General features: G+C 41.6%; 1 protein-coding gene across 3 annotated transcripts in view; it reads right to left on the reverse strand.

Annotated features, from left to right (window-relative positions):
• The window catches only part of LOC129825187 (protein dispatched homolog 1-like), a 73,117-nt gene that overhangs the window by 27,262 nt on the left and 31,980 nt on the right, over positions 1-13,875 (reverse strand). Inside the window, exon 1 of one of the 3 annotated variants that reach the window (XM_055885071.1) lies at positions 2,732-2,954. The exons of 1 other annotated variant lie outside the window; for it this stretch is intronic. Coding sequence is in view for 1 of the 2 variants with exons in the window: in XM_055885070.1 (XP_055741045.1) it covers positions 1,334-1,343 (10 nt within the window). In the remaining variant the exon portion in view is untranslated. Of the gene's footprint in view, positions 1-1,333; positions 2,711-2,731; positions 2,955-13,875 lie in introns of those variants that run through there. One more of the 3 variants, XM_055885070.1, reaches the window with a different exon arrangement.

The raw sequence follows: 13,875 nt of genomic DNA on the forward strand, positions 1-13,875 counted from the left end.
CTGTTCAGGGAGCATGAGATAGGCTATTTCTACATTATGAAAAGTATAAAACATTTCCAACAGAAAAAGATTAAACAGAGGTCTTCAAGTGTTCATGTTGCTAGCATTTCAGCCCCTATGACTCTTATTACAGATTACTTTCAGGCTATGTGTAATATAAAATGACTTCAGTTGGGACATTTTGGAGTAAGATTTTTTTTTTTTACATTTTCTTTTTGCCATGATATGGCTTGACACACTTAAAAAAAAGTAGTGAATTGCCTTTCACAGGTTGTGGTTGGTTGTTAAGTTGGAAGGTAGCCAAACACCAACCCCCGCTGAAACAGATTTGATGTGAACCCAGATAAATAAATCTCTCTCAGTCTAATGTGACGGGGAGTCCTGAGAGAACCTCATCTCCCTACAATAACTAATGGCTGAGGTGGGGAGAAAAAAACTACTTCTCACTAGTTCCCACGCAGTACGGTCTACTCCATCCACATCACGCCTAGGACCGAGAGATAGATATGAAACTGCACTAGATGGAAATGTACTGCAGTGCAGAAAATCCCCCTGTACATCACAACACATTATTACTACCATATAATAACGCATAAATATTGCCTTAAAAAACAAATCTACTGAATGTGGCTTCTATTCTTCTTTATTTTCCTATTTGATAAACTATGCAACACTTTTAAAGGCTACTTTCTTTCTTTGTAGACATTTTGCATTTAAAAATGTTCACATCTGTCAAGACAAACTTTACACATGACACAGCTTCTTGCAAATTACGTTCCCTCAAACTCACTACGGACCCATTTCTCCAAGTTCGGCTTGGCTCCATGTGATCGCATAGGAACCCAGTACACACATACAATCGTAGACGACATCAAATTTATTGATGCCAAACTAAACTGGATGTGTTTGTGTTCAACCGACACCCATTAGGATATATAATATAGCCTTCTCATAAAACCTTTTCTCCATGCAGGGAAACAGCATTGATGCAGTGAATGTGAATGAATGTGTTCTGTGATGCCTCAACATGAATAAGGTAGGGGGTAACATGAGACTGACAGCCCAGTCGGGTCAGAGCTGTGGGAATGGGGGGGGGGGGGAGGAGAACTTTCTCTCTCTGTCTGAAGGGCTCCGAATAGCAGGCAGTGCAGGGGAAATGAAGGTTATGTTTTTAGTTTACCAAAAATCACAAGTTACCAACAATGATAGAAAAGCTGGCAATGGAATGATTAAGTATGAAAAAGAGACTTAAGAGAGTAGCCTGGATCTTTGTGATATGAACTGTGAAAAACATGACTATGCTTGGCTAAAAACATCAGTTGCATCCCTCTACCTGTACACATCTTCCTTCAACATTGCTCCACGGCCACTGGAATTTAGATGGCTGTGTGGGCTCCAATACTGAGCGCTGAAATCCAGGTGAGACATCTAGGCCAGTCTGTAGTCTGACACAAACAGGGCTCTGTGGCCCTCAGGAAACAATGGATAGATTACAGTGTGGAACGACTGCTCTAAAAAAGAACACTGACGACATGTCCTTAACAATTAATTAATTAATCAACTGTTTATACATCTATTTTTTTGTGTGTATCTGCAAACACTGGGATGTTACACATTTTGGTTTTAAGAACTGACGGTCACACTATGCTTACGACCGACACAATGAGGTTTGTGGAAACTGCAAAGATTTAGAATAACGGATGCATTTTTCTGCATTCATGTTGAGTTTGTGATTAATTTGGGGTGAACCTGTGCAACTACGAGGTATGCAGCAGGAGGCAAAGTACCTCATCCCTTTATTTTAAAGCTAATAGGACAATCATTAATAAGAGGACTCAGTCAAGACAGTTAATAACTTCCGCCAAATAACAGAATATATCCTGGAAACAACAAGTACATGCCTGAGAGGACTATGAGGACTTTGACATTCATATTCTAACAGTGTCTGAGAAGCTTATGACAAGCTTGAAACTTTGGCCCATTTCCACAGCTGGGTTTTACATACCTATATGGCGTTCTCGCTCAAGGCTACTGCATTGTATCAAGTTAAATAGGTAAATAAGCTGGTTTGGTGTCATACCGTCATCATGCCTTGACCAATCAATGTGAAGCTGAAATGATGACAAGCAGCATATTTCTTTTTTCTATTTTATACATTAGCCATAATGTATTACAATGCATTGCTCCAGAGAGAGCATTAGGATTAATTAAGAAAATAAACTATAATGTTGCATCACTATGAGATATGAAACCATATGAAATCATTTGAGTAAAATGTAGTTTTGTTTCAACTTTAAAAGTAGCCTGCGTGACCACTAACGTTCTAACTAAGCTGCTGTCACACTGAAGAAGCTTCTCTGTTTTGTCGATGTATGGCCATATTAACCTACCAAATATAATGTTGATCAACTAAAGTTATGTAGATTACATGATGAGGCTAAACGCCTCTAAATAAACATTCCGATAGGAATCTACACCAGCGTTCAGCAAAAGACCGGTGCATCCCATTCAGCGAAACATCACTTTTCATTATTTCGTTCCAATACCTTGTAACAGCGGAGAAGGAATCCGCTATCTATATCGTATCCTAAACTTCTACTTTAGTAGCCAAAACAGTTGGAACAACAGACACAAATATACATTTATAAACCATTAAGATTATGGGTTTTAAAACAGTATTTTTCAGAGGATCAATGCACAGCAGACATTTAACGGATTTTTGATACGGTACCTTATCGAAGTGGTCAAGCTCTGGATGCTTGCGTTTCGTTCGTGCTCGTCTAAATTGAATGTATTGACCAAAAACGGTTTACGTTTACAGTATCCACCACTAGTTTAACAAAACACACCGAAAGAGAGCAACACGTCGCGGCGAAAGAACGTCGTTTCTCACTGAGAAGCGGACTGCCGGAATGACACATACATGCACCCTGTCTCCGTAAACCCAGGCGGTGGTCTGGGTGTGGGACTGCGCACTAGCCCACTGATAGGATGTTCATGATGATGCTTGTCGACTTTTAACCCAATCAAGGCCTCTGCAGCACACAGCAGCTGGAGGAACGGAGGTCCATCATCATCATCATCATCAGTAGTAGTATTACCATCACTAGCTAGTTATGCCGCATTCAAAACAACTGGGGACTCGGAAAAATAAGAGGTCAAATCATGACGTCAGTGATCTTCAGGTCGGCAAGTCTGAGCTCTAGAAAGAGGCCTGAGTTCCCGAGTTGGAACTCCGAGTTTGATTACCGTTATAATCGATTTTTCTCAGTCTCAGCTCCTTTTTTTTCCCGAGTTCCCAGTTATTTAAAATGCACTGAAGTAGGAAGTCGGAGATTTCCCAGTTCTCAGTTACGAGTTCTCAGTTTAGAACGCGGTATGTGTCTCGTGTTGCCATACCTTCAAAATCCCGTCGTTTCCCGACGAGGCTACTAGCTAGTAAACAGCAAAACAAACTAGACTAGAAACAATGTGTTATGAGTCTGACTTATTTCATGATCACGACAGGAAAATTAAAATCTTATGAGCAGCTTATTTTAGGATGTTATTCAGACAATTACTGACTATTATTAAGAGGTTTCTAAGGCCAGGATTCAATCCGATGGCGCTTTGTCGCCTATCTGCATTCAAGATAAACGCTGCATACTGTATGTCGGCTCAATTGGAAATTATTATTTTAAATGTAAAGCGCATTTATAACGCGGATTTCCAGCCAGAGGGATGTGTAAGAGAGAATAATGACCTAACACCAAGTTTACAAATGAAACTGACCAAAGAAATCAGCTGTCAACGGCTACTTATTAAGTTGTGAAATAATCATGGTTTTGGTATCAATACACCTTTTTGTTTTACCTCAAACCACTTCATTATGACCCCACCCACGTCATGGCCTACACCAAATTAAAGGTTACAGTCCAGCTGTGTTCTGTCCTTTGGCTGGGTTCTATAATGTAATAACTCCCTAAAATATACTCCCCTTTAGCTCAGAACTCCCTTTAGGTCAGACCTCTCTGCCCTGCCCATTCCCTTGAAATAACTGTGGTTTGATTCAAAACACACTGTGGACTTTCTGATAAAACCCTACCCAACCAACAGTTGGGCCGCCACCACACAATAAAAAGTTTACCATATCCTTTGGACTATTTCAAGAACATTTTGTGCCCATGTTGCATGTCTCCATTACACCACCATGCAATATCACAATCTTTCCCACATTGAAAATATGAAAACCGGAAAGAGCTCGTCTTCCGGACTGTTGGAAAATCTTTGGACACTTTCTGTGCTCAGAGCATTCTGCTCAGCAGGGGTGGTTCTTCCTCACATGGAATCATGGAAAGGGAGAGGCTATACCTGGCTTTAATTTCAGCTGTCCGCCAGCATCAGGACACAGTTCATATAGCACACCATAATATGCACTGCAGTAGTGTGCTGGCTCCAAGGAAAGTACCTAGGTTTTCTTTGTTTAGAACAGTTGTGTTTACCAGCAGCAAACTTTCAGGTCAACTTTCAATGAGCCCTAACTGCTGTATAGGCCTACATTGTGGTTTGTTATGTACATCTGTAGTTTCAATGAGCTATACTAATGCTAAACTAGTAGCACATCCAACACAAATCTTTCGATAAACACTCACCCTGTTTAAGTGATTACTAGCCAACAAAAACAGTATAGCCTAATGTAGGCCTACTTGCAAAGCAAACATACAGTAGGCCTACACTACATTCTGTAGGCTACTGTACACACAAAGAAAATAATAACAAGCCATTTGAATAAATTACATAACACAGACCCAGGAAAGTTCCACTCAACAACAAAGCCTGTGCCTGTGACCAAACATGATTGTTACCTATTCATATACAGTTGAGTGTACATTACAGCAGTGGTTCCCAAACTGTGGGGCGCAGGGGGACCTCAGTCCGGCTTTAAACTTACTCTTGAAAGTTGTAATAGTAGAATACACAAGGTGTAATTTTGAAATTGGGTAGTGCATCATCAGTTCCTCTTGTCATGTTAGTCATTGGATATCTTAGAGAGCTATTTATAACTGGTCAGAAATGTCCAGATCAACTAGCCCATGACAGGTAACGTTTTTTGTTAAAAAAAAAATTTGCCCATAGATATTGTTGTAATTTTTTAGTCACTCAAATATAACATGAATATACATTAGACATTGCAAAATGTATAGAATTACAAGAAAATGTGCTTTAAAACTGCTAAATGTTCTTTGAACCCCATGACAAAATGTGTAGATTTGCTGAAAATAAGCTTTAAACCTGCTAAATTCTCTCCATCAACGAGGGGTGTGAGCAGTTTGTGTCATGAACAGTGCTGTGCACAGGAGGGGCGTGGGATGTTCGCCAATGCTGGAAGGGGGGGCCGAGTGAAAACGTTTGGGAACCACTGCATTACGGGCTAGTTAGCTCAGTGTGAATAAACGGCTTTATGGTTGAAGTGCAGAGCCTATAGCCCCATTAAACCTCATGAGTGGCTAGGATTATCACACTAAAGCCTGGTGTATCAGTATCCAGCCATGCCTGTGGTGGTCATCTGCCTGGTCAGCGCAGGCCATCCGCGTCGAGCGAGGATGCCCCCTTTGAAATAACAAGAGGCTGGCTGGCGGCCACTGATGTGGTTTCCCTGGACTGCAGGGAAACCACATCAAAGGGCACAGTAACGGGATGAAGCTGTAATCAAAGGGGCGGCAGGGTAGCCTAGTGGTTAGAGCATTGGACTAGTAACCAAACGGTTGCAAGTTCAAATCCCCGAGCTGACAAGGTACAAATCTGTCGTTCTGCCCCTGAACAGGCAGTTAACCCACTGTTCCTAGGCCATCATTGAAAATAAGAATTTGTTCTTAACTGACTTGCCTAGTTTAAATAAAGGTAAAAAAAATACATTTTTTTTAAAGCATACTGGTCCCAGCACTGATCACCCACAGTTCAAACTGACGGGTTCAGCCAACAATGAAAGGGAAAAAAGGAGAGAGACATTTCTAAACACTTTCAGGAATGGACCTGGAGTACGACCGTTGTAAGAACGGGTTTTCTGTTTCATGTTCCCTGTTATAATTTGGAGCACCAATGGAAATGTGATAAAGTTTTGCAATAGCCTGCTCTATTGGAGCGTGTCCTTCCTAAATGCAAGGGTCAAGGCAATATTGAAAGTACTAGGGTGACAGAAAATACTGTAGGACAACTGAAGGATCCCTTACAAAAGATACACGTTCAGGTTTGCACAGATGCAGAATACATTTAGGCCTACGCTTAAACAAAATGCAGCACAAATGCCCAAGGTAAAGAGCCAAAGCCGCTCCCTCTTGCACATTCCAAGGACATAAAACTTCAAACAGCTGAGAGAAAAAAAACATGCACTGCACAAAAGTTTCCTGCTATAAATTAAACATGATCCAACTCGTTTTGATTTGGAAGCACATTTACGGTGACCTAATAGGCAATCGTGAAAGCTGAAATCAGGCAGGAACCATCCGTCAGATAATGTTACAACCCCATTGTGCATTGCAGTTACCCCTGCATGTGGTAATGGGGGGTGGGGGGGTAGTATCACTCTCATCTTGCAGCATTGCTGACATTGCTTTGTGGCTTCTGTGAGTCTAAGTTTCGGAAACCCAGGGAAACCAAATACCTCTGACACCTCCAGAGTGAGGACGGACATCTCCCACCCGATTAACACTCCCCAAGTCCGCAGGGATGGCCAGGACTTACTGCCAGAGTTAGACAAGGCCTAAAGAGAACACTCTAGGTTGGGCCTAAATTTGTACGTTTATTAAAGTACACTAAACTTTATACACACTAACTGAGGCTTCATCTCTCCCTATGACCACAGACAGTTAGAAGAATAGCCTTTGTGCTGAATTATCCTCGTTGTCTAGCTGGAGATTCAAGGGACCAAAGAACAAGTGCAAGGAGTTGCTGGAGTAGCAGGAGAAAGTGCAACCACAACCAGCTACATGCTGTAGCCATATGACCTGCTTCATGTCCCAGAAGAGAAGATAAACATGAAAATAGGCTAGAAAAACCTTGAAATTAAAGAGATACCGGGGTGGTGTAGCTGGATGGCCGTAATGCTAATCTACATTCCTCTTATAGGTGTTGATGGGCAGCTTGGAGGTGGAAATGAGATCACAAGCACTTGTTCTATACTCACTTTGACAGACTGATTTGTCATTTGCTGATAAATGGTTTGTCCTTTCCTTTCAAGTCCTCTAAGGATGGAATAGGCTTATTATCGTGATGATCAAGAACAAACTTATTTTTGGTCACAATGAATTGCTAGGCCATATCTTCGACAATCCCAGAACACACACCAACAAAAAAAAAACTAGATGTGTATGTTTCAGAAGACAAGGGGAAAGGATTCTTAGAAGCCAATTAACAGAGGGTTGTTCTTCAGCCTTGCTCCAGCCTTGGACTGGGAAGTAACCTCCCACCCCACCAGTACCACCCTCACAAAGCCCTTTGGCACAAAAGCAGGCTCTGCCCTCTAATTACAGTTGTTTTTACAAAGGATTTCACATGGTGTCAGGGCTTTGGACTGGACCTTTGTCCTCCTTTCACATACAGCGGCAGTGCACCCTCGGCTTTCTCTCTCTCTCCACCTCTATCCCTTTTCTTCCTCTTCTCCTCAAGTGCAGGGATTTTTTTGCCATTGTAATTCTTGGGCAGGCCACCTAAGCGTTGTGTAAAAAAACGATTATAATAATATTCAGCTAGACAGTCAGGGAGAATTGAAAATTCCCAAAACAATCAATTTAGCAGTATCCATTTTGATATTATGTTTGAGCAAAACAGCATTATCCTTGGCAAAAATGCATAGAATTCCAGGAAACTAGCTTTAAATAAAAAAATAAAAAATCTCAGCTCTATGGCAGAATATGGGCATTAGAGTATTAGAAATCCAAGGCTTAAAAACAAAGGTGTATGTATGCCAATGACTCAAGTTTTATATTAAGTCCGCAAGCTAGATCCCTGCAATGTCTCATTGAAGATCTTGATAACTTTTTCGTACTCTCTGGACTAAAACCTAATTATGATAAGTGTACAATATTACGTATTGGATCTTTAAAAAACTTTTACATTACCCTGCAGTTTACCTATAAAATGGGCTGATGGTGAAGTAGACATACTTGGTATTCATATCACAAAATATATAAATAAGCTCTCCACAATGAATTTCAATAGAAAACTTGTAAAAATAGACAAGATCCTGCAACCATGTAGAGGTAAATACCAGTCTAAAATTGCCCTGATTAACTCCTTAGTCATATCTCAGTTTACTCACTCACTTATGGCGCTGCCTACTCCTGATGATTAATTTTTCAAATCATATGAGCAAACAATATTTCGATTTATCTGGAACGCTAAAGCAGACAAAATAAAGCATGCCTATCTGTATAATGAATATGAATTGGGTGGGTTGAGATAATTAAATATAAAAGCACTAAACGTCTCTCTAAAAGCTTCACTTATTCAAAAGTTTTACTTAAACCCTAAATGGTTCTCAAGTAGATTACTAAGAAAAGCTCATCCATTGTTTAAAAATTGCCTCTTTGCCTTTGTGCAGATTGCCATGTCTCATTTTTGATTCACTGAAAATTAAACTTTTTTCAAAGTGTCTCTCTTTTTCCCCTGAAAAGATAGAACAAATATTATGGCTGAACTCAAATGTGCTGGTTGAAAAAATACCTGTATTTATGGGAAAGATGTTTGAAAAGGGTATTTTGTTCTTAAATTATATTGTAAATTGGAATGGTAGAGTTATGCCCTTTATGGAGTTATCAGAATTGTATGGGAAGGTGTGCTGAATCCAAGAGTACAACCAATTGATTACAGAATTACCCCAAAAATGGAGGAGGCAGGTGGCAGCGGGAGGAGGTAGGGAACTGGTCTGTCTGTCCAATATAAGGATTAAAACTGGCGGAGGAATAAAAATAGCATAAATAGGAAAGTATACCAGTTTAATTTGAGGACCAGGATGTTTACAACTGTGCCATTCAGATTGCAAAATAGTTGGGAAGATATTTTTGATATAGCGATTCCATGGTACAAGGTGTATGAGTTGATATATAAAACAATGCAAGACTTCGTGCTTTTCAGCTAAAATTATTATATAGAATTCTTGCCACCAACAAAACGTTGAATATTTGGGGCATAAAATCATCCAAGCTCTGCAGATTTTGTTGTGAGGATACAGAATCAATAGACTATTTTGGTATTGCCCTCAGGTAGCCTGTTTCTGGTCTCAGGCTCAGGAATGGCTGAAAATGCATAGCATTGATCTAAAATTGACCCTATAAATAGTACTGTTAGGAGATCTGGAGAGACTGTCAATTACTAATTTACTAATACTCTTAGTAAAAGTATTTATCTTCAACTCGCAATCTGTGGATTACATTCGATTAGAAAGATTGAAATTGTACGTTAACCATCACAGCATAGTTGAAAGATATGTGTTGAGTAGAAACCCGAAGTGGGTGGCCAGCAGAGATAGGTGGGATGGGCTGAGGATTGGGATGTGGAATTGGAGACAAGTGGGAGTGGAGTTGCTGTGCGGGAGATAGAATGATGGTCAAAGATAAAAGTCAAAAATAAAGTCAAAATAAAACATAATAAAAAGTACATTTGAATGACACTAAGTGGCAGTGTTTTTACAACTAATGCTGGTTTGCCTGAGGCTGATGCCGTGCAGGTGTTTGTACACATGCATATACACACACTCTCATTCAAATAAACACATACAACAACACACACATACATGTAATAGTGCCAGACATGCACACAAACATATACTGTTGGCATTGCTGTTATGATTTTAGTTGTCCTTGATGTCCTTTGTTTTAAATGTATTACTTTTCTTATTTTTTTTGCATTGTTGTTTGCTGTTTTCTTTTTTCTCTTTAGTTCATTCTCTTGGTTGTTGGTGCATTGGGAGGGTTTTTGGTGGTGGGGAATGGAATTAATTGTATTTTTAATTTACATTTTTCTTCTTGTGGGGGGTGAACTGTGGGAGGGGTCTCGAATGATTGAGGGACAGCTATTGGGGAACTGTGGGGGGATCTTGGGGGGTTCGGGTTCGCGTTTTTTGGCCTGGTGGGAGATCTGTCAACGTGCCCTTGAGCAGGGCATTGACCCTGGATGATTCTGTGTGTTGCTCTGAATAGGAGTCTGTTGGATGACTGGTATGGTGTAGTTGTTGAGCGGCTTCACTGCAAGTATATTGTATGTTTCGGATATTCAATAAAATACATTTAAAAAATATAAAACCCAAAAAGAATATGTAGAATCGCAGGAAAATAGCTTTAAAACTGTAAAAAAAATTCTCAGCTGCATGCCAAAATGGGTAGAATTGCAGGAAATGAGCTTTAAAACTGAAAACAATACATCTCAGCTCCATGGAGAAATTTGTAGTATTGCAGAAAATTGACTTAAAATGCATTGCCACGCCCCTGCCACGGCCCATGGCAGGGGCGCCCACCACCTAAGCACCTTTTTGATCCATAAAAACACGTTCAGTGCCAGAAGAGACACCGTGGTATAGTTCCTCCTCTGGTCAATGACAGTTTTAATCCCTGTCTAGCCTCTCAGAGAAGGGGGCTCTCAGAGCACTAACAAACTGAGGCTGGCACTACAGACACTAGAGGAGAGTGACAGTGGAAGGAAGGAGTAGTTGTTTGATCTTGGGCTTGCTGAGATGCTAACGAAGGGCTGAGACAGACAGGGCAGTCCAGTCGAGCCGACGGGGAAGGAAAAGGAGGAGGCTGGTGTTGGCCTGTGGGGGTAATGGAAAGAGACTCTTTGAGGAGCACAAATTTAGCGTTTGTTCATCAGGTCGGCTGAGCCTTTGATGAATTGCCCAAACACAGCCAAAGCTTTCCAGAGTCAAACTTCCCCCTAGCCCCTGCCCTACAAACACAGGACAGGGCAGCTCCTCTCCGGCCTCTGATGGGAAGGAAAGGGGGTGAGGGATGTCTGTCAAAATCCAGCCTCCGATGCCTACCTTTTGGTACGGGGATGTCAAATTTCCCTGGGACCCTCTGATTCCACGGTTGGTATGTCACACAGTGCCGGACAGAGAGAGGAAAAATCATGACGCTACATTTTCTGTGGCAAAACAGTCTAGGTGTGAGATCACAAACCACTGACATAATACTGTCATTCAGAAATACTGGGAGAGTGCAAAATGAATGGAAGTATGGATATTAAGGTACACACATTATCCAAAAATAATAACGTAAAAAAAAAAGGTTGCTTTAGGAGAGGAGACATGAACAGGAACCTCTCCCAACTTTCATCGTCATGCATTCTTCAACGTCACCACCTGTCTTATTTCAGTGGGGTTTTCAACACAGGCTTTACAAAGGCAATGCTGGACGTTGGTCCAACGTACTGCGGCACAAACCTTTTGGTTCCTGTCCCTCTCACCATCGTGAGACGTGTCCAAGAACTCTTGGCAGGCATGGCATCAGCCCGGTCTCTGTGCCAACATAAATGGAATGACTTCATCCTGTGTCATCTCACTCAGCAGCCCAAGGACAAGCAGACTTTCTGACGGGGTTGGGGTGAATTCGCCTCACTAATGAGACTCTGGTTTGGGAGGGCTAGAGTGTGTGTGTGTGTGTGTATTAGCCTTACTAATGGGGCTCTCTGTTTTTAGGAGGGTTGGGGCAGAGCTGGCATTTGGACTCTGTCATGCTCCCTACGGAGAGAGTAAACCACTGAGACGGGGCTTAGGTCTCCGCAGCTGCTCCTCCAGAACAAAAAAAAAAACGGAAAAGTGTTGACATTTTAACACAATGAGATTTTCACATCTCTCTTCCTTTCCCACCTCGTTCTCTTTTTGGTTTTTACACGGTAAGTGCAGGCCCAGTTATTAGATCTGTTCACAGCTAAGTAATACTACTCTATACACCTCAAGACCAGTACAGAACAGTCCATTAACCTTTCCCAGAATGACTGAGTAATGGCATTCAGCTAGCTATTGGCAGCTAACCAGCTATACGTTGTTACGAGGGTTTAGTAAAGAATGGCAACCAATGTAAAAAGCTGGTCTTGGACTGGTGTAATTACACTTTTACGGGCAGTCTAAGACAGTTCTGTGCACTATATGATTGGTTAAAAGGCCCAAGAGGTTATTTACCATTCTTGCCAAAATAAGCAATTTCAGGGCTCCCGAGTGGCACAGCGGTCTAATGCACAGCATCTCAGCGCAACAGTCCCTGGTTCGAATCCAGGCTGTATCACATCCAGCCGTGATTGGGCCAATTGGCCCAGCATCGTCCGGGTTTGGCCGGGGTAGGCCGTCATTGTAAATAAGAATTTATTCTTAAGTGACTAGTTAAATAAAGGTTAAATAAAAAATACACAGGTGAATATCTTAAGTGGTTCCAAATAAAAATCACTTCAGCCCTGAAGGCACAACACTTCTCTCTCTTTAAGGCTTATCCCTGCCATATGAAGAGAATGGCTAGGGTCGAAAGTTTGACGGAGCAAACCTTTCAAATTCTTCCCCTTACAATCTTAAGACCAAACAACAAAATTACTGTAAAAGTTAGGCCCATCGAGTTCTCCTGGACCAGACTGATTAGATTGCGAGTTCTCAGAGTGATTTCTGTGGTGAGGGGTGCATTTATCAATGTAAGGCAAAACGTGTGTGTGTGTATGTGTGTGTATCAGGTGTGCAGGTGCTGGGTGTCGCGCTGAGTACCAGCAGAGGGAGAGAGACATGGGAACGCAGCACTGACACCAGCGGGCCACATGATAAATGTGCGCTTTGACAAATGTAGACTATAAATACTCACATGTGTGTACTCCTGTCTGTCACATTCAGATGTGGCCCTGATACTGCGGGTGTGGAGGATGGGGTGTGTGTGTCTTTTCACTGTGATAGAAGAGGTGCACTGGGGGGGGGGGGGGGGGGCAGTGTGGGGAAAGGGGGGGCTAATCTCAAAGTCCCTATCCGTAAAGTAAAAACAAATAATACTAAAAGAATCACTCACAAAGAATGGCTTTCTGACAGCCGATCCACTTAACACATTTGAGATGTTGCTGCCCCGGGCCCCAAAACCAATAACAAATCGTACATCAAAAGGACACTGATACTGTACCAGGAGCCGAGGAGAAAGAGGCTTGAGAGCTACAGGTGTCTCCTCACAACTCCCTGTGTTTGTATAGAATGCCCCGGCCCTTCCATCCACCCACTTCACAGCATCAGGGTACGGAGCAGACATGGACATATGAGGGTATGTTTGTGTATGTAAGAGAGTATGTATATGCATACTTATAGGGGTGAAGGTCTGTTTGTCATTTTCATTTTACATGAGAAAACAAGCTGTTATTATTATTATTAAAAGGGTGGATACAGCTTTTTGGCGTCTCCACCAACAATATATAATATCTTCAAAATTAAAACTGGAAAGCCGTCCAGTTCCTAGTCAGACCGGACTTTATTAGCTGTTATGTGCATAAATATTTATAAACAGTGAAAAAAACTCCTCGCCCAGAGAAAATTATGGGGCCCTGCTACAGAACCTGGATTAAACTCCTACCCATTAAAAGAAGTGGGAAAATTATAGTGACAGGATTATTGAATTACATCATGCTTTGGGTCAACATGCCTCCCCTAAAAGGTATTGGAGATGGGGTTTTTTCTTTCATAAACACATATGCAATACCTCCCCCCCGGGTTTGTGTCACATGTACGTACACACACCAAGGCTACACATCCATAATCAAGCAGAGAGAGTGTTAAGGAACAAGTGAATGAGAATGGCTCATAAACCACTGGCTGGCTGGCTGGCACAGCTGTGGACATGCACCCACTTAGCTCCATACTCAGCCCATTAGTCTGCTAGAGCAGCATGA

The sequence above is a fragment of the Salvelinus fontinalis genome, chromosome 27 (assembly GCF_029448725.1).
Source record: "Salvelinus fontinalis isolate EN_2023a chromosome 27, ASM2944872v1, whole genome shotgun sequence".
NCBI lineage: Eukaryota > Metazoa > Chordata > Actinopteri > Salmoniformes > Salmonidae > Salvelinus > Salvelinus fontinalis.